This window comes from Fusarium solani (genome assembly GCF_023522795.1).
Source record: "Fusarium solani strain SB1 chromosome Unknown bctg00000007, whole genome shotgun sequence".
In the NCBI taxonomy this organism is placed as follows: Eukaryota; Fungi; Ascomycota; class Sordariomycetes; order Hypocreales; family Nectriaceae; genus Fusarium; species Fusarium solani.
In genome coordinates, this window is record NW_027072150.1 from 3332838 (window position 1) to 3353658 (window position 20821).

At 39.2% G+C, this 20821-nt stretch overlaps 3 protein-coding genes across 3 annotated transcripts; 1 reads left to right on the top strand and 2 right to left on the bottom strand.

Annotated features, from left to right (window-relative positions):
• Positions 1-23: 23 nt before the first annotated feature.
• MRS44_011992 (uncharacterized protein) lies at positions 24-926 on the top strand (the record flags this gene model as incomplete). The annotated part of the gene is made up of 3 exons (XM_046271899.1): positions 24-241; positions 304-656; positions 712-926. The coding sequence occupies 3 exons, from the start codon at positions 24-26 to the stop codon at positions 924-926; spliced, it is 786 nt and encodes a 261-aa protein (XP_046123646.1).
• Positions 927-993: 67 nt separating this feature from the next.
• MRS44_011993 (uncharacterized protein) lies at positions 994-5639 on the bottom strand (the record flags this gene model as incomplete). Its single annotated transcript, XM_065619954.1, has 7 exons — positions 994-1602; positions 1648-1815; positions 1896-2531; positions 2616-3601; positions 4357-4868; positions 4930-5474; positions 5532-5639. The coding sequence occupies 7 exons, from the start codon at positions 5637-5639 to the stop codon at positions 994-996; spliced, it is 3564 nt and encodes a 1187-aa protein (XP_065476026.1).
• Positions 5640-9101: 3462 nt separating this feature from the next.
• MRS44_011994 (uncharacterized protein) lies at positions 9102-9866 on the bottom strand (the record flags this gene model as incomplete). The annotated part of the gene is made up of 1 exon (XM_046277631.2): positions 9102-9866. The coding sequence occupies one exon, from the start codon at positions 9864-9866 to the stop codon at positions 9102-9104; it is 765 nt and encodes a 254-aa protein (XP_046125848.2).
• Between the last annotated feature and the right edge of the window lie 10955 nt (positions 9867-20821).

A 20821-nucleotide genomic window follows, 5' to 3' on the forward strand; every position in this document is an offset into this window, starting at 1 on the left:
CCGGTCAGTAAACTTGCCTCAGAATGTCCTCCCCATATAAGCACGTCCTCCTCGTCGGTGCCACCTCCGGCATAGGCGCCGTCCTCGCAGACAAGTTCATCCTCGAGGGCGGCAAGGCCATCGCCGTCGGCCGTCGTCAGGATCGACTCGACGCGTTTGCGCAGAAACACGGGGCCGCAAAAGCCAGCGGGGTGCGGTACGACATTAACGATCGAGCTGGCCAAGACGGCTTCATAAAGGAGTAAGCAACCCTTCTATCCAAGTGCGCTACTACTTCTCCAGTGAACTTTCTAATGCACACAGGATCGTCGATCGCTATCCCGACCTCGACTGCGTCTTCCTCAACTCCGGAGTGCAGACCCAGGTCCGGCTATCCAGACCTGCAGAGGTCGACCTGGATGCCTTCCACCAGGAAGTGAGCACCAACTTCAACAGGCCCGTCGACCTATCCGTCAAGTTCCTCCCCCATCTGCAGAAGAAACCTGTGCCGACTGCCCTCATCGTCACGGGGACGCTCCTCGCGCACGTCCCTGCCGTCGTCATGTCCGCGTACTCGGCGTCCAAGGCGGCGTTGGCGGCGTACGTCGACTGTCTGCGCTGTCAGAACAAGGCATCCTCGACAAAGATTATCGAGATGTGGCCTCCCGTTGTGCAGAGTGAGTGGCCTGAAATTACTTGACAGGAACATGACTTGCTGAAAAATTGGAAAAGCCGAACTTCACGACTACCTGGGGCCGCAGAGGGGCCAGGCCATGGGCATGCCTGTTGGGGAATTCATTGACAAGGTATGGCCTTCCCTTACTGCTGGGGAGGAGCGCGTAATTGTTGGCGCGATTGGGCCAGAGGAGTTCTTGGATAGCGTCAAGTGGCGCAGAGAGCAGTTTGAGGTCTTGTCGGGGCACATGTTGAGTCACTTTCAGCTGTGACATGGCAAACCAAGACATTAGGAATTCAGTCTCCTGTCACTCTTTGTCATAAAAGACCTTGGTTATTCTAGGCTGGCCCAACAACAACAGAGGTACCCTTCAGTCCATCCGCCTCGGCAGAAACAGTAACCGAACCCGCAGCCCCAGAATTTAGACGAACTATAGCAAGAGCAAGGCCGTTAAATGCACTCCTGGTATGTGATGGGAAAGCCACAAAGTCCGCCGCATTCCCATTGTCCGTTGCGATGACCTCCCCTGGACCGGAGATCGAGAACCGTATCTCGTTATTCGCCCGTGGTGCCACAAGTCCTTTGTCGTCCGTCACTTCAAGGGTGATGAATGCCAAATTCTCACCATCAGCTCTGATGTTCCCTCGATCCGCCGTCAATCTCAACCTCGACGGCTTCCGTGCAGTCGTGACAGTATTGTTCGCCCATTCCTCCCCGTTTCTAAAAGTGACGACATGCAGCTCCCCAGGTTTATAAACGACATCATCCCATCTGAACCGATAAGCATACTCATCTCTTGTTCGACGACCCTGCGAGTGGCCATTGAGAAACAGCTCTGCCTCATCAGCCTCGGAGAATACATGAACGGGCGTCACCTCGCCCACGTGCTCAGGCCAAGTCCAGTGAGGCAGAATGTGAGCAATGCGCTCATCAGGTCGCCAGCGAGTCTGATACAGTCAGAACCGATCCTTCTTGAACCCCGCCAGATCCACAATGCCAGAGTACGAGCTCCTCGCAGAGTAATAAGGCGTCGGCTCACCGATGTAGTCGAACCCCGTCCAGACAAACTCCCCAGCGACGTACGGGTTACGGCCCTGCTCTGCAAAGACCTTGTCGGGGGATGAACCGAAGGGCGCAGAGTAGAGCTCGTAGGCGCTGACCTGTTGGAGAGTCGAGTTGCCGCCCGAGGTGTCGTTTACGGGGGCGCTGCTTTAATTTGTGACGGGGAACAGGTGGACACCGCGAGAGCTGAGTGTGGATGCTGTCTCGGAGCCGAGGATGAGCTTGTCCGGGTACGCTTGTGATAGTCGGGGTAGAGGGGGTGGGTATGGATGCCTTGGAGGTTGGAGTATGCTTCTGTGTTTCTGATTCCGGCGCCTTGGTAGTTGATGTTGAGAATGTCGAGGACCTGGGGGAAGGGCATACCGGGTGTTGCGTAGTTCTCTGATGCTGATGATGGTCTTGTCGAATCTTCTTCCCTTAATATGCCCTGAAGCATCTTTGATACTGCGGCTCCTTCTTCGGCGGTGTATTGCTCGCCTACTTCGTTCCCGTAGCTCCACGAGATGATTGAAGGATGATTCCTGTCACGTCTTAAGAAGGCTCGGAGGTCTGGCTCATGCCAGTCGGGAAATAGCAAGTGACAACCAGCGGCGGTCTTGTTGCGTTCCCAAGCGTCAAAGATCTCGTCGATGACCAGGAATCCCATCTTGTCTGTGAGGTCAAGAAGCTCAACTGCGGGTGGGTTGTGAGACATCCGGATAGAATTGCAGCCCATGTCCTTTAGGATTTCCAACTGTCGCTCGGCCACTCGGACGTTGAACGCCATACCTAGAGCGCCTAGGTCGGAGTGCTGGTTGACACCTTGGATGGCCACCTTTTCACCATTGACGAAGACGCCTTTGTCTGGGTTGAATTCCAGAGATCAAATCCCGAATCGAGTTTCGTACTCGTCGATGACCCGATTGTTGACCTTGAGCCTGGTAACTGCAACGTGGAGATTGGGCTGCTGAGATGGCGGCGGACCCCAAAGACGAGGGTTGGTGAGGGTTGTGGAACTGTTGAGGCGGGTGGTATCCGACGGAGATAGGTGAACCGTCTCGGATAGGAATGTTCCAACTTTTTTCCCAGCGTTTCCAGTTTCCGGATCGAATGTGAAAATATCCGTCTCTACTCCGATTGCTCTCCTCTTTCCCGCCTTGTTCTGAACCTGAACGGAAAGATCAAGTATCGCGGACTTTTTGGAGACATCCCGAGCAGTGATGTATGCCCCCCACTGAGATACCTGCGTCGGGTCGCCAACAGTAAGCCAAACGCTTCTGCAAAGCCCAGCACCAGGATACCATCTGGACGAATCTGGGGCGTTGTCAAGCCGAATAGCCAGTTGGTTCTCACCGTATTCCATGAAGGGCGTAAGGTCAAGACGGAAAGAGTTGTACCCATACGGCCATCCACCCACGAGATGGCCATTCAGCCAGACCATAGTATAAGACATGGCGCCGTCGATGTCGAGGTGGATTCGTTTGCCCCGAAGAGAGCGGGAAATGTCTAATTTGCGGCGGTACCAGCCTACTCCATGAACAGGCAAACGTCCCATGCCTCCACTGATGACAGGGTTTTCCCCTTCATAAAAAGGACCGCTGATGGCCCAGTCATGAGGCAGATTGACGCTCTCCCAGTCGTCATCTTGGTTCGTGCTTTGAACAAACGGGATGTCGATCTCCGGATCTCCATCTGGACGTTTGTGATGACGACTCTTGTCCGTAATAAATTCATTTCCAGAGGGGAGAATCCAAGGTTTAAGGACTGTGGCGTTTTCGATCTGGTTTGGGAGATGGTCGTAGACGACTCCATCTGGATTGGGGACCGATCGCCAGGACCGCCATCCTTTGTTAAGGTTGATGCGTTGGCGAGGGACCGAGGTTGCTTGAGTGTCTGTAATGAGGACTATGAATAAGAGCCCGAGCAGAGAACCCGGGTGTACCATAATGGAGGTGGTTTCACGGATGACTGAATTACTTGGAAGTTGGTGGCCCTTGGCGAGTTTCCGTCCTATGTACTAGAATTCGACTAGCTGAAAATAAAGTGTCCATATCCAGCCATCTCGTATCACTGGGGCTATTAGGCTAAAGATGGTGAGAGGTATAGATCAGGGCATTGTCGGGTACGGCTACGATCTCCTTAACAGCCGACTCCCCACGGGGTCAATGTCGATCTGTGGATCATCGCGAAGCAATAGCACCATCCGCTTCTCAAAGGAGCTAATGCCGAAGATCGTCACAGCCAAGTCATTCAGGCTAAGTATCAGTGTCCAACTGCCGTACCTACCATCCCGAAACTTATCCATCTGAGGTAGCAACGAGGCAAATACTATAGGCTAAAATATCCCATTGACCTCCGCTAGCCCGGGTTATACCTGGTTTGGTGAATCTCCTCTTTCATGCTCATGGATGCTACGCTGGAACGAGTCTTGAGAGTTCCGAGGCAGATCGAACTGCGTTGGGGCACCCCGAGATCGCAGTGGTTGAGCATTGACTCATCGAAACTAGCTAGCTAGCTCTACGCATCTTGCCCTTCAAGGGCAGGATGCTTCCACAACTCAAACGAACACGGTTGAGTCATCGAAACACTGTGTCTTAGGTACAATGAACGAGAGCCGACTTGGAATTACCGTTCAAATATATGGACCGGAAATCGCGAACCCATCTCCCGGTACGCATCTACATTCGGATGCAAATGGTCCCCCGAATCAAACTCGGGACGCAGCTTATCCCCGTCTCCAATAACCGACGCAAAGTCAACGGCATAGTCAAACGTCCCATTGTTCAGAATCCAGTCATTTACCTCCAACCTTGTCTCCTCCCGCCTCGCATCCCCATACTGGCTTCCAGTAAAGGGGGTGATCGTCGCGCCAATGGTCCGCATATTCGCCTTCTTGCAGGCCGCGACTATCTCCGCGTAGGCATTTATAAGGCGCTCGGTGAGCTGCCGCTGCGTGAGGTCGTCCGTGGGAGAAGTCCCAATGTCGTTGACGCCTTCGAATACGAGAACGTACCTTGCGCCGTTTTGCTGCAGGGCGTCGCGGTGGTAGCGCTGGAGGAGAGGGGGGCCGAGGCCGCCGCTGAGAACGGCGTTTCCGCCTGCAGCCTGGTTGTTTACGGCGATGTGCGGCTTTTTTGATGCCTGCAGACGGGCTGTGAGGAAATCGGACCAGCTAGGAGCAGTCAGTATGATGGCATCTTTGATGATTTCGGACATGAAGCCTTGAGGCCTACCGGTTGTTTCGATCATCCTCACTTCCACGCCCATCAGTGATGCTGTCTCCCAAAAGAACGACTGAATAGTGATTCCTTGGTGCCCAGGTCTCAACTGCGCTTAAAAAATACCAGTGTCGAGTACTGGCCTCGGAGACGGAAGATGCGTTGACAAGATTACCGGTCCCCATCCATGACGTCGTTCTACTGCCAGGATGGCCGGTGATCTTGTTACCCAGCTGCCCGTCTTCAAGATATATCGACAGAGCAAGATTTGATAGAGGCGGAAGCCTAAAATGGACGGGGTCGGAGTCGACAAATTCCCCTAGGCCGATGGTTGTGGACGCGGAACCCTCAAACGTCAGGCGTTTCGTAGTGGATCCATCGATCTCTCCGACACCGGCATTTCCGTTGAGTGGAAGAGCAAGCGATGCTGCCGTGATGGGTAAGGGAGTTTTACCAAAGACGTTAGAGATTCGAATACGGATGCGTTCAGCCCGGATGGAAGTCCGGAGAGTCTGGCGTATAGTGCTGTTTCGGAACTGGTATGGAACATCTTCTCCTCCCTATTTGATACTTGAGTCAAGGCGTTTGATATGGAATGCACACAATCGAATACTCACAAACGGGGGCGGGGCTAGATTACCGATCTCGACCTCCTGAGGCATCGATGTCCATGTCCCTACCCAGTGTCTGCCTTTGCCTCGAGATGCGACAGTGATGCCTAGCATCCAAGCTGCAAGCAGCAACCTCGCCGTAAAGAGTTTCGTCATGCTTCTCTTCCCGTTGGGCCCGCAAATCGAAATACCAGGCTGCGGAATCTTGATCAGTCAGGGAAAAGAAAAGTAGCCATTATAGAGCCTCGGATATTTTAGCTCCTCATAGCACGATAATATCCCAAATCGTTGAATATTAAAACCCAAATATTAATAGCCGGCCGTTTTAGCCGAGAACCCCGGATGAGACTCCCAAGTCGATCACCTTCTCTATAGAGCGACCAACCCGTAGCACTTTTCCTTCTGGACTAACTTAAATCCCCTTGGCTAATATTTGCCCACGAATTAATCGTCTTGCCGGAGTCTAGGGTCCACCTTGTTCCGGCTAATTAAAGCGACCTTCTCCGCATAGTTGTTAACGTCGGTTAAACGGCCGAATCTTATGATCTAGCAGTATCTCCAATCCCCCCAGTAAGCCATGCGGCCAGCCTCTGAGTACTTTGCACTCTAGTAATAGCATTTTCTTTAAATACTCTATTAATTATCTCGCTGCGGGACTCCTCTAGTTAAGGAATATCTAGAGGCTGCTCCTTAGAATTAAGTAGCAAAGGATTCCAGCCCGCATTTATAGCCCTTATAATATCCTTTTTATATTTATTACTAATATATACCTTATTATTTATAAAAAAAGTTAGCTAAGCTATTAATATTTTTTTACTATAGGGGAAATTTTTATATTAATAAACTATAAGATAATTAAATTTTTTTTAAAGTTATTAATATGTTTTAAAAAAAAGGTTTTAAGATAATTAAAGCTTTAAAAATTTAATATATATTAATAACTATTATTATGAATTTTAATTTAAATTTATTTTATTTATATTTATTTTTTTTAATTTCTTATAATTATTTAAAGAAAAATTAAAGAAATTTTAAAATTATAATTAATATAATTAATATAATATTAAAAATCTCTAATTATTATTATAACTTAGTTATTTAATTATATTAAAAACTTTATTAATTATAATTAAAATAATTTCTTAGCTAATAAGCTTTAATTTTTATAATTTCTTTTTTATATTTTTACAAAGATTTTAGTTTTTTTTAATTATTTACTTTTAATTTCTATTTCTATTTATACCTTAATTACCTCTAAGTCTTATAATTATAAAATATTTTACTTATATCTTTATTTTTTTCTTTTTAATTTATAAGACTTATAAAATTATAATTCTTTTTAATTAAATTTAATAATATCTTTATTAATAGCCTTATTAGTTTTTTCTCTAAGATATTAAACCTACCTTAAAATAAGCTATTAAGCTTAAATTTTTTTAAAGCTAAAAGAAGGTATTAGCTTAAGGGGTTTAATAGCTTTATTAATATCCCTTATAGATATAATTAGTAAGAGTATTATTTACTATAGTAAATACTAGTTAACCTAAGCTTAGATTTAATTTATAAGAGCTTATAGCTATTAAACCTTAATAGCTATTTTAATAATACTTAATAATATATTATAAGCTAGGGATTATTTAATAAAAGTATTATTTAATATATTTAATAATAATATATTATTATTTAAGGTAATATAAGTAATCCTCTAAATAAGAGCTATTAATATTTAATAATTATATAAGTCCTAAGGGGAAATAAACTAGTTGTATTAGTTTATATTTATAAAGAAAAATATTATATTATCTTAAATAAGGTATAAGTTATATCTAGTAATATACTTAAAGGTATTAAGTATAACTAAGTTATATTAATAGCTAAGATAATTAATATATAAGAAAATATACTAAATATATTTTATATACTTATATAGTTTAGGTGCCTTATAATCTAAACCGTGAGGCTTATAATCTATAGAGTAAGGCTCATATCTAGAATAATAAGTGACCTTATAATAGGTTAGGATAAGAAGGGAATTTATAGGGCTTTGTTCCCACGTGATGTGAGGCCTGTTGGGTCGTAATACCTAGACCTTACATATAAGACAGACAGGCCCGTTGCGATCGACTCACTAGCTAGGGCGTTGGCCAAAGCGTTCAATATCAATGCCAAATATGATATCTTTCAGCACTTACCCCAAAGAAGTCTCCTGTGGCAACGGTCTCAGGATATTCCCCTGGAGCGGATATCTTTCGCGGCTGGTCAGGCGCTTCCGTCGTGGTCTTGGATGGCATATCACGGGCAGATCGAGTATCCGGACACTCGATAGAGTTATTACATTCAGCCCGGCAGACTTGCACTGGAGGAGCCTCTACCAACATTTATCCCAGCTTCAAGACTGGCAAGAGTTGCCCGAGCAATAACGAATAGGTATTTCTAGCAACCTTCACAGGAACAACCCATATATTGCAGCCTGGCACTTCTATAAGCGGTTTGGCGTATTTAGAGATATCGTTCTGAAGCAGAAATTTAACGTTACTAATTTTTAGAATACTTATGAATGGCAGGGTCGTGGAAGTAGCTATTGCCACGGCCTGTTCTGGATGGACGGTAGGCCTAGTGTTGACTTGGAAAATGAGCATTTATAGATGAAATTCGCTCGTATCTAGAGTTTCCACGTCATAGCTTTTAATCCTGAGCCAGCTCGAGTCCAATAGCAAGGAGAAGGTAATCCCTTGGCTGTAAATCGATTATAGCAACCCTTGACGTTCTAATGGCTCTCATAGGTTCTGAACCGCTGCTAACGCTACTACTGCAGTGAGGCGTATTGCCTATGAAAGAAGAAGGATTTAGAAGAGATTCCTTGCCACTTTTTCTTCCCACGGGATACGAGAGATACGGCTGATGTTGTTCGACGATAGGGACAATCCTACTTCTCCTTCGCGGCGACCAGGAATGATAGCCTTATGAACCACTATAATCGGTGTTTTAGTCTTGGCTGGTTAGGCAATATTGATATCTCCCCCTGTACCGGCCTTCAAGCTGTGATTAATTATGCAGCCAAGTAACAGAGCATCATAGTAGACAAGATGGTGATAGATCTATCTAAACGGGACTTCTAGATAGGGCTTAGCTATATTGCTATGTCTAGGGTTAAGATATTAGACGGGTTAATAATCGATACCTCGTTTATATAGGCGTCTCTCTACTATGAGAAGCTACTTAATAGTAAGTAAAGTTTTATTATATTATTTATACTTAAGACTTTATAAGTCCTAATAGAATAGTAGGTATTTTAATAAAAGCCCGCGACTAGAACTAGCGCAAGAAATAATAACTTAACTAGCTATTATTCTAACCTCTTTTATCTTAATAATATCGCTATAGTATAGAGAGGGTAAAAATAGGTCATAGTCATTTTACGCACCGCCCCATAGAGCGCTAGCACATAGCCAGAATTACTAGTATAAAATATCATATCATAGAGAGACATCCTTTAGACTATATTACACCCTCCCCACCATCGGTGAGGGTGTCAGCATATTTTACTCATCACCAAACCATCGAAGAAATATCCAACTACCATCCATGCCTGAAAGTGAGCTCCATCACCCTTAACTCTTTCTTCCCAACCACCATCCATTTATCACCATCCTTCATCTGTTGGCCTCTTCCCATTGCATACCGCTTGTAGTGGTCCGTCCCACTGCAATCTTCCAGCGAGCACACTCCACCAGCCCAATCGGCAGGGGGTACTCTTTCAGCATACATAAACACGGTCATCTCAATCAGTTCAGGAAACATGTGTTGAACAAGCATTCTGATTGTGTCGCCAGCTCCTTGATGATATGTCCAGCTGGCGCTGACAGCCAATCTCCGCAGACCTTTCCCCTTCGGATCACGAAGACTCAAGTCTGATAGCAGGCGCGACATTCTGCGATAGTCCAGATCGCCAAGTACAACGACGGTATCAACCGCAGGATTGATATACAACACACGATTCAAGTCGTTAATACTATCGCCAGCATGCTCATATGGCGCAACAGTCGCAAGGGGCAATTTGACGGGATAACAATCCAATGCGGCGGACCTCGCCTCGGAATTTACAGACAGCGCGGCAGGATTGTTACAGCCGCTTTGCCATTTTGGCACACCTCCATGTTGGAAGTCATCGGCGTAATGCGATCTGCGGGCGTGGATCTCGACGATACGGGGCGTAAAAGAGTAGCGCCAGATCTTTAGTCGGAGCTCGAAAGGGAGGTGGGGAAAGACGTGAAAAGACAAGGATGACCCAGGTGTTGGAAGTGCTAGTTCCGCTGCCGATTGCAGTCTGTCGTTAACCATAGTCAGCGCCCTTAGGGGAAGAGTGGCATAGGTCAAAAAGATGGAAGAAGAATTAAATATTAACGCAGGTGGAAGAGAAGCGGGGAAGTCAGCAATTTGATTCACAGAATTTACCTGCTGACGAATAAAAAGTGGGGATCAGAGTCAGCCGAGAGCACATGCAGCGGAGTATTTATAAGCGTGTGCCACAATTAAACGAGCCCACTAGAATGACGACTTTTATAAACACTAAAAAGCAAAGTCTCCTTTCCCCACTCCAGACAATGTCATTCCCACCCTGGCGAGCACTTAACTAAGTGTCCCGTTTTAGTGGGGGAGATTTAGTTTTAATAAAACCTAGATCTACTTAAACTACCTCTATTTATACCGCTATTATTAAGTAGCTATTATATAAGTAATAAAAGTTATATAATATTATAAGATATAATAAATTATAGCCTATAAAGTATAATTTATTATAATATATTTAAATATTTTATATATTAATTATTATTATTAATTATAACTTTTATTTACCTTAGTATAACTTTTTAAAAAGTACTTTTAAGAGGTTAGGTTAGATATAAAATAAAAGAAGTAAAAGTAATATTTAATAAGACTAATAGCTAGCTAAGATATAAAAATATTTAGGTTATGCTAATGATTACTAGCGGGTTAAGAAATCCTTAGATAATTATATAGGTAATAAGCTATATAAAATACTTCTTAGCGAAGTATTATAAAAGCTTTACTAAGTTAAAGTCTAATTAATAAATAAAACCTATCTTATATCTCTAATATTACCTTAATTATACTAATTAGGCCTATACCCTTATAATTCTTTAATTTTTACCTTTATAAAAGATTAATATATTATTAAGATAAATAAGTTATATAAAAATACCCTTATTAATTAATAGCTAATAGCTTAATACTATACTAATAAAAATAACTTAATAAAGTTATAATAAAAAAAAAATAATAATATTACTTATTAGCTTAATTATAAGATTAGGGATCCTAGGTTATATAAATATAAAGGATCTTAAATAGCTAATTTAAGTATTATAGCCTAGAAGACCCTAGGCCATGTAATAGGAAGGACTTACATTAATTAGCTAATTATATAAGGATTAAAATAGATTACGCCTTAAAGGCTATAATCCCCTCTAAGCTAGCTAGGTAGATTATAATAGCTTAGGCCCTAAAAGCTATAATTTATTATAAGCTATTATATCTTAAGAAGTATATAATATATACTTATTATACTTTCTTATATAGTAATTATCTTAGCTATTAATATAATTATATTATATTTAATACCCTTAAGTATATTATTAGATATAACTTATATCTTATTTAAAATAATATAATATTTTTTTTTATTAATATAAACTTAGTATAACTAGTTTATCCCTTAGGAATATAATATAATTATTATATATTAATAGCTCTTATTTAATAAATTACTTATATTACCTTAAATAATATTAAATATAATAGCTACTTAGGTAACTCCTATAAATAATTATTAATAAGTCTTACTTATTAATTACTTACTTATTATACTTATATAAGCTATATTAATTAATAAGGATATAAAAGATAAAAATAATAATAAGAAAAATATTAAATAATTTTATATATAAATTATTATAAATACTAAAAGAAATATTATATAGGACGTTGATGATATAATTTGAAAGTTAGACTAGCTTTCAGCAGCTGCCAGTCATCCAGATCCGACTAGGGAAAAGGCCGCCTTCTCAGTGACTACACCACCATCGAAGCCACCGCTGACTCGCAATCAACCCTCGGGGCAATCTTATACCATGCTTCGCATACAGGAACGGCTTTGTTGATATAAGGTTTATTGAAACTTATCGACTTGAACTAGAGTGAGACGCACGCTTTGATATCTAATATCAAGTTTAAGCAAAGCTCTGATAACTAAGTAGAAGGAAGAAGATTTTAGCTCATTAATTCTTCTACTTCTCTTTTAAAGCTATTCTAGTAGTCGGTGAGGTCTATGTTAAATGTCGTTAGTCTCGGTATACTGTCGTCGCCATCTTTGGCCACTAGATATTCTCCGAAATCCGCCAACCCGTCTCGAATAATCTTCGAGAAGTTGAATTTGAGGTAGTCGATTATATAATAGGTTTCTAGAAGGCATTAGACGGTGTTGGCTTTATACGCCGGTGGAGCCAGATCTAATATGCCGCCACCTATCTCCCTCTTGATCCGCCGCCAAATGTCTTGGTTAAACATAAACCCACTCTTATCTTGGTCCACGAGATCACTGAGAAGCCAGCTCAGGTTAATAATAGACTCTTCGCTGATGCTGTTCTTATGATAGGCTAGCTTTTCCTCATGGCTTATGCAGATGCCGATAAAGGTTAGCCTAAGGTAAAACGCAAAGGCCCCTTCTAATAATTAATCCAGAAAATGCGTTTTGCCATAGTAAGAAATAAGGTCCCCTAATTGTCGAGTATTAGGTAGGAAATACTTTTCAAACGAAGGTTTAGGCGGCACGTTAATACCCTCAAAATTATTGACTATATCTGGATCCCAGTAGATCCACGCCTTGTCACTGTCGTAATCACCACCTGAGAGCCTTTGCGCGAGCGGTTCGTCTCCTGTGCAAGGGAATATAATAATGTCTTTTAAGTGGCGTAGCTCTGGTCTAAAGATAGCCTTTACTTTCTATATATCGCTTAGTAGGTGCGCAGGGCAGCGGCCGATTAGTATATCCATCCCTCCTAGGTCGTGTAGCTCTCTGGTGCCGTCGTTAAAGCTAGATGAGAAGCAGAGGTGGACTTTATCGGCAGCCAGTATCTTTTGAAAATCAACAGCCATGAATGCATAGGTTGACTGGCTAACCTTGACGTTCAACTTATCCTTGATTCGTTCCCACCGTTTTTATTAGTGCCTAAAAATAAGCTCATTGAGGAACTAAAGCTTCAAAGGGTCGAAACCCCCGTCCACGAGGAAGTTCATGGTATCTATAAAATCCTTGGGCAATCCTCTAATGAACTCTGAGTCGCCTTGATTTCTCTTAGATGCGGTATAAGAGGTATCGTGAACCTATTTTCGAAAATGCTTAGGCTACTTTATGGCAGCCTTGGCACGTTCTAAGTCGTTCCTAAGGTAAATAGCCATATATTAGACGATGGTTTTCCGCATCAACTCTTTATCGATTGCTCCGCCCTCCAAGATAGGGACAAACTAAAGGTTTAGGTTTACTGGCTGTAGTTCTGATGGTGAGATCATAACCTTAAGAGTGCAATGGGCGGGATTGGACTAGTCGTATTCCCACTTTCGTTGAGAGCTATACGTCTTAATCCATTTCTTATCGCCCATGGATGCCATGTCTGTTATCTACAATCCCTTAGCGCTTCCTATCCTCCCTTGAATAACTAATGGGATGCTCTCTAGACTAAGAGCATTCTGCACCTCTCGCATAAGCGAGGGAGATAGTCTCCCGATACCATCATTCATAGCTATACCCTTCGGTGATAGGATATCCGCATAATGGTTATGTATCTGATGCTCCGCGAGCACCACAGTTGGTGTTGCTTTGCATAGACCTATAGGAACGTCCGATAGAATAAGTAAAAGTTAGCAAATATAGAGGGAAGTAGAAGAAGGATGAGATAGTTAAGAGCCTACCTAACTGAATGCGGTGGAAGACCTTCATGTATGGCTTATCCATGTTCTGGTCCAACTGTAAAAGCCAGTTCAACATGTAGAATCGGCTGCATTCGCCCCTGATTGCTAACGTGACGGTTCCGTTAACTGCATATCTGCCATTCATAGAGGGAATGAGGCCATGTCCTCGCTCGGCAAACAGAAACACTCGTTTAGGCCCTAATTATAAACAGGGGTCAAAATAAATCATACTTCAAATTTTCCTATTAGATAAATAAGGGGACACGCTTTCCTCGATCTAGCACCACTCCCAGCAGGGGATATAAGAATTAACTATCCTAATTATATCTCTGCGCACAAGGATTATCATCATTATATATCACGCTAGCTAGGACCTACCGCGGGCTTTAGGTTACCCATAGAGGCAAGAGATATAATAATTATACTAATTTTTGTAATTTATTTTAAATTAGGCGAGAGGAAGTAATTAGAAGCTATTTATATTCCTATTTATTATTAGAAATAATATCTAAAGATAAAGAAAATAAAGAAATTACTTACCTAATTAATAATAATAATCTCCTTAATAATAAGGAGTATCTTTATTAGTTAGTAATAAAAAATAAAGTTATTACTAACCGCTATAGGGTTCTTATTATACTATGCTTCCTTAGTATTATTAGTAATAAGAGACTAACTTAGCGAGGCTATTACCGCCGCCGTCTACGCGCAAATACATATCTTATAAGAGACTACGCCTCATAGCTACTTAGCAGGGATAATAATATATTTAAGCACTTATTTTATATACCATACGCCCTATTTTAAGCCCTCTATTAATAATTATAGATTAATACTACTACTTATAATAGTAGGCATATATCTCTTAAGTAGAAATTAATAATTATACTAATATAGATATCACCTATACGTCGCATTTAACTATGCATCGCATTTTTCCCTCTTTTACCTAACTTTTTACTTTATTAATTAAATCTCTACTATTAAGTATATTATAATTAAATACTAAGGCAAAAACCCTCCTTGCCCTTTAAGCCCTTCAAAATAACCTAAAACTAAGTATTTAAAGCGTTGCTAGCATCTATGAAGTTAATGAGCATAGGCTCTATCGCCGGCGGAAGGGCATTTAATCTCGACGCGATTAGATTAACCTATCGCATTAACTATTTAATCTAGAGGAATAGATTATTATCTAGTTTATTTTTGACTTAGATTCGCGAGGATTTCCCCCGCGACTATATGGTATTAAAGAAATAGCTAACTAATTACTCGCTAACCGCAATGTATTACCTATTAGTAAGCGCTAGGCTTCTAACTTTATTAAGTAATAATTAAACCTTAAGACGCATTTTAATTATAGATATAATTACTAGAGGGCTAAATATAAAGATCTAATTATTATTTGCGATTAATTTAGGCTTATAGAGAATATAATCGCGAAATATAATATTAACCTAACTAATATCTATAACTTTAATAAGATTAGCTTTATAATAAGAGTTATTATAAGTAAAATAGTTATTATAGGCGCTAAAAGATATAGAAAGGCGAAATTAATCTAGCCTAGAAACTAAGAATAAGTTATAGCTATTTAGGCAATTAATACTAAAGGCTAGGCAATCGCGCTATTTATTATAGTTATAGGCTAATATTACCTTACTAATTAGTACTAAGAAAGTAACCTCCCGGGGGACTAAGCTATTATAATAACCTAAAATAGCTAGACTAATAATAATATAAGTCTTAAGTAGCTTAAGTACTTTAATTAATATACTAAGGCCTAATTAACTAGTTACTATTATTTTCTTATTCTTAATAAGTATAATAGTTATTACTTAGTTAACTTTAAGAAATATTATAAAGATAATTATATTATTATGCTATATATATTACCTTATTTATCTTATTTACTTTAGCCTCTTAATATTAGGTGCTTTAGGCTATTTAAAAAGGCATATAGTTAAGAAATTAAGTAATTAATTAAATACTTTATAACTTATATTTTAAAGACTAATTTCTTCCTAGCCTTTTATGCCGCCTATAAAGCCGCTATTATAAAGAGTAATATTAAAAGAGGTTTTTAAGGGGCTAAACTTATTTCTTTAGACCTAGGAAATATTATATTAAAGCTTAATATCTAGCTATAGACTCTAATACTAGTTAAAGAGGCGATTAGCCTTTTTAATACTTAGGTCTTAAAGACCTTAAAGATTATACTTAAGGCTAGCTTATAATTTAAATACCTTAAAAGATAAGTGAGATAGCACTAAAGTAGCTCCCTAGTATTAATTCTTAAGGCATTAAAGTCGCTTTTAAAGGGAATAAAGGTAATAATATATTAGAATGCCTTATTAAAGACTAAGAATTAGATCCTTTAATAGGTAAATAAGACTCTTAGTAAGCAGCATAAAGTAAAAAAAAACTAATTATAGAATAGAGGGAAGATAATTATAGATAAAGGTAAGGAAGTAATTAATTAAATAGGTATTAATATATAGGTAGTGGCTAAATTATTAAGAAGTAGTGGTTAAGGAGGGTTAGTATGATTAAAGGAAAGGTATTATAAAATATATAGTAAGACTAGGCATAATATAAGAATATATTAGATAGTTATCGCGATATCTAGAGAAAAGTATAGTAATTAGTTTTAATTAATTAAATGCTATATTATAATTTTATTAAACTTCTTATATTAAAGGTTAGGAAAAGTGTGATATATAGTTAGATGCGACGCATAGGTAATATCTATATTATAGATCTTTATATATAAGAAGCTATAAAGAAATACTACCTTTCGCTTTTATATTAATTAGGGAATAATCTTAAATATATTTTATAAACTTATTAAACCTCTCTAGTGATTATATATATGCTTTATTATATAACTAATAAGTTATCTTCTTAATTTATTAACTTTTATAGAGTTATCCCTAAAAAGAAAGGCATTTAATAATACTATTAATACTATAAATAGATATTATATACTTACTTTTATTCCTTATTAGTAATAAAAGAGATATTAATTAAAAAAAAATAATATCTTATAAAATATCCTTATAATAATTAACTTTAAGGGATTTTTTATATATATACTTATAGGCGCTAAGAGATCTATTAATAACTCCTCGCTTATATATATAATAAAGACTATTAACCTATAAATCCTATTAATATAATTCTATATTACTAATACTAGCTTTAGCTTTAGCAAAGGCATCCTAATTTTATTCCTAGAAATAAGATACTATTTTTAAGATTAAAAAGTAACTACTTAATAGCTATAGCGCCTAGAAAAGATATATAACCTTTATTATGCCTAGCTTTATATAATTATTAAGTAGATCTTTAGTTAGGTTAAAAAAAAGTTTAAAATTATAAGATATAATACTATAAAATACTCTATTAGAGACTAATATTATATTATACTTATAGTCACGGGTCTATAAAATTTCCTCTTAGTAGATAGCATAGAGCCTAATAAGTATAATCTTAACCTTTTAATATACCTAAATAACTTCCCTCTCGCCCGGGAAGTAATAAAGGTAGCTAAGAGGTATATAAATAACTTCGTGCTAATATAATCCCTGACTAGGCTATATAATAAGACTACTAATATAACTTAGCGGGAATATAATATTATATTAAGAAGAAAAAAAGAAAAAAAATAATAAGAGGCTAGAAATTAATAGCGCTATAAAAGTAGCTAAGGCAAAAAAGGTAATAATAATAAAGAAGGCAGCAAAGGTAATAAAAGTAATAAAATTAAAGAAAATAAATAAAAAGAGGGCTAGTAATATAGCTAAAGGTAATAAGGGGTAATTTAAAGCTATAAAATTAGGCTTATAATAGCTTAATTATAGTTAATAATAAGGTATTTAAATTAAGGTTAATTTATTAAGGAAAAGCTACCTTAATAGATAAAATACTACTAAGCTTTATCTTCTAAGCATAATACCTATATAGCCTTATTCTACTAGGCTAAATTAGCTCTTAACCTAAGCTTCTTTTACTTCCTTTAAACCTAATATATTTTATATTATTATATTTCTTATTTCTTTAAATAATAAAATCGCCCTCACGGTATAAGTTATCCCTTTTAACTCTCTAATAACCTCTAAGCAATTAATAATTACTTTCTCTAGGTCTTTTAACCTAGCTACCTATAATATAATAAATAAGCTCCTCTAAGAATTATTATAAAATAGCTCTTTTAATTCCGCCGCTATAATTAATCCCTTACTTTTTTACTTCTTTTTCTTTATTATTACTAAGGAAAGTATCTAATACTTTAATATAGCGCTATATTATCGCCGCTATAACTATAATAAAAAAGGAATTAACCCTCTTATAGATATTAAAGATATTATAGCTAGTAATAATAAGGACTTTTCCCTACGTAAAGTATTAGGAATTAAAAAATTAAGAAGTTATAAAGAATTAAAAAGCTAACTCTATAGTAAATTATTTATTTTATTATTGCCCTCTTTATTATCCTTATCCTTTTTATTCTCTTTAACTTCCTTATTATTATTATTAATTATTATAATATCCTTATTATTACCCTCTACTATGCCTCTTAGGTTATAGGCTACCTAAACTATCTTATTATTCGCTATAGTAATAAAATAACCTATTAATAGGTTATCTATAAATATCTCCTCCTATAAGTCTATTATAATATACTAATTAATAAATAGTCTCTTTATTATAGCTTTATAGCCCTATTATAGGAATCTTAATTTTATTTTCTTCTTATTTTCCTAGCTAAGATTAATATATCTAGTCCTCTTATTATATCCCCTTCCTAATAGATTATAAGCTTTATAAAAAGCATATTAAAAGTCCTTTAGGTTTTATAGCTTATTCTTTATTATCTTATAAGACTAATTTTAATTCCTCTACCTTACTTTAAAGCTAGGGATAAAGCTTACTAATATATCCCTATATACTCCTTTCTTATTAATATTTAAGTCGCTATTCCGCTAGGCTTCTAATAATCTCTTAAGGAAATATAAAGTCTACTTATTAGACCACCTCTAACCCTAGCTATTATAAGGCTTTAACGCAACTAACTACATACTAGGATTATTAGGGCATATAGGCGGCGGCTATAATACTTCCTATATAGTCGGCGGCAATTAAGACCGCTTCTTAGACTTCTAATGGGCTTTTAAGAGTGGCATCTCTTTGAATTAGGTATATTTTCTATAGAGAATATAGGGATAACTCTCTTCTTCTCGAAAATCATATCTAAAGGCATTTAAATTAAGCTCTAAAGGTAATATATTTACCTTCTTAATATTATAGCTATAATAACTTTGCTATAACCTTCTAATAGGTAGGGAAGGCAGTCAGGGCTATCGCCTATTAAGGAATAGCTATGAATATGATGGGGTTTTAGGTATAAGACGGTAGCTACGCTAATTTTATGCGATAGGATATCTCACCTGAAAACCGGGTTCATTTTGACCCCTGTTCATGATCAGGGCCTTAGGGAAGGTCGGTGGAATGTTGCAATCCTGCAAGAAGAATGCAGCCCACTCGCGATGGAGAAAATGCTAACGCGTGTGAACCAACCATCGAGCCAATGATTTCTTCAGATCGTCGTCTCGGAAAGACTTTAACAGAGAGCTCGACAGCAGCTAAAGCTCTATGAACCTATCAAACCCGAACTTTCGTCGAAGCCTAGAACTAATCTCAAGCACGGGAGGCTCAAGCTCAATCTTATGTTCTCCCTTCTAAGTGCCCAGATAAAGTTTAGCCTTCCAAATGACTAAAAGCCGAGGCCTGGGCTCTTAGGAGAGACTCTCAAGCCAAGCCTGGGCACTGCATCTCTGCGGGAAGGCCTTTTCGCGGAAAGCATCATGGTGCTGAAGGTCCTCCCAAAAAGTATCCTGATCTTTCCACGATGCTTGATATAGTAGCGAGATGCCTACAGTGTTAATTAAGCAAGAGAGTGCGACACGGTGAAGCTCCCACTTGACGATCATAGGAGCATCTTTCATACCGATTAGACATTTCGCTTAACAGCAATGAGTATCAAGTGACACAGATATAGGAATCGGCATCGGAGTTAAGGGTAAGACTCACGCCACAAAATATCGAGACTATAGAGTGAGCCCAAGTTACGTCGATCTTGGTCCTCTCTTATTAATAAAAAGGGAGGGTCATAATCGCAATATTGCATAGTTAGCGGTTCCTTAGAAGCCAGCTCGTGATTAATATCAGTCTCTCCATCCTGAGTCGGTGCGCAATCGCACTAGACAGCAAGTTCCTCCATGGCGTCTATGAGTGAGGGGGTTAGCGAGTATTTTCCATCATCGCTATAAAGCTCCAGGTCTAACTACCCATCTTGCGAGGTAGGCTTATTACTAGTACCTCCATAAGTGGTGAGGTAATGCTTGTGAGACATCCCGGCAGGGCTAGGGTATGAGCTTGCCATCCCAGATGCCTGAGAATTTTGGTTATCGCGTGTGCAGGGATCATACACAGGGACGACCGAATGCGATGTCCTAACACGAACCGGAATCTAGTCAATCATTCTCAAAATAGTGCAGGAATTGATATCATTTGCGTGGACCCCACCCTTGGGCTTTTACTGTTTTTCCATATTTATAGTAGGGCATAGAAACCTCAAGGTTAAAAGCTATTTCCCTTCTAGAGATTTATTTTATTCGACAATATGAAGGCTTAAGTAATGGCTTGGGATATTTAAATGTATTGGCCTATGCCAGGGAGGGGATTGTGAGCGATTTGCGCAGCCGTCTTCATCAAGGAGGAAGTGGCGGCGTTATGAATTAGTCAGCCTCCTTGGGTAAGTAAATCCCCCGTTTCTCAGTTGCCGTTGTCAGATCGCAGGGTGGCCTGATACGTGCATACTCGGGAAGGGCGGCCTGATAAGGCAACATATCCATCTTTTCAATGATAAGCAGGAGGCCGTCCGTTTGTGGCCTCCTGATGGCTGGTCGCGCCCACTTGCATCTGAGTTCATACATCCGTCACCCAATGCGGGGCATGCTTAGGGGATATAGGTGAGGACCTCTTTTAGTTCGAGGGTTGAGTGTGCGTTGATAATGCGGGAGGCCGACCATTATGTTCAAAGCTCCAGGCTCATTGGCCGGCAGTGCGTACCGCCGACTGCTGAGCAGAGCAAGATCGTATCTAACGCTGCAATTGGCTTGTTGTTTGGTAATGCATCTTATCAATGACGTTTGGCTTACGGGAAATTAGAATAGCAATAATAAATCCCAAGATTGTAGACTCATAGATATGAATCCTTTCATCGCTCATAGTCCCTCCTCAGCAAC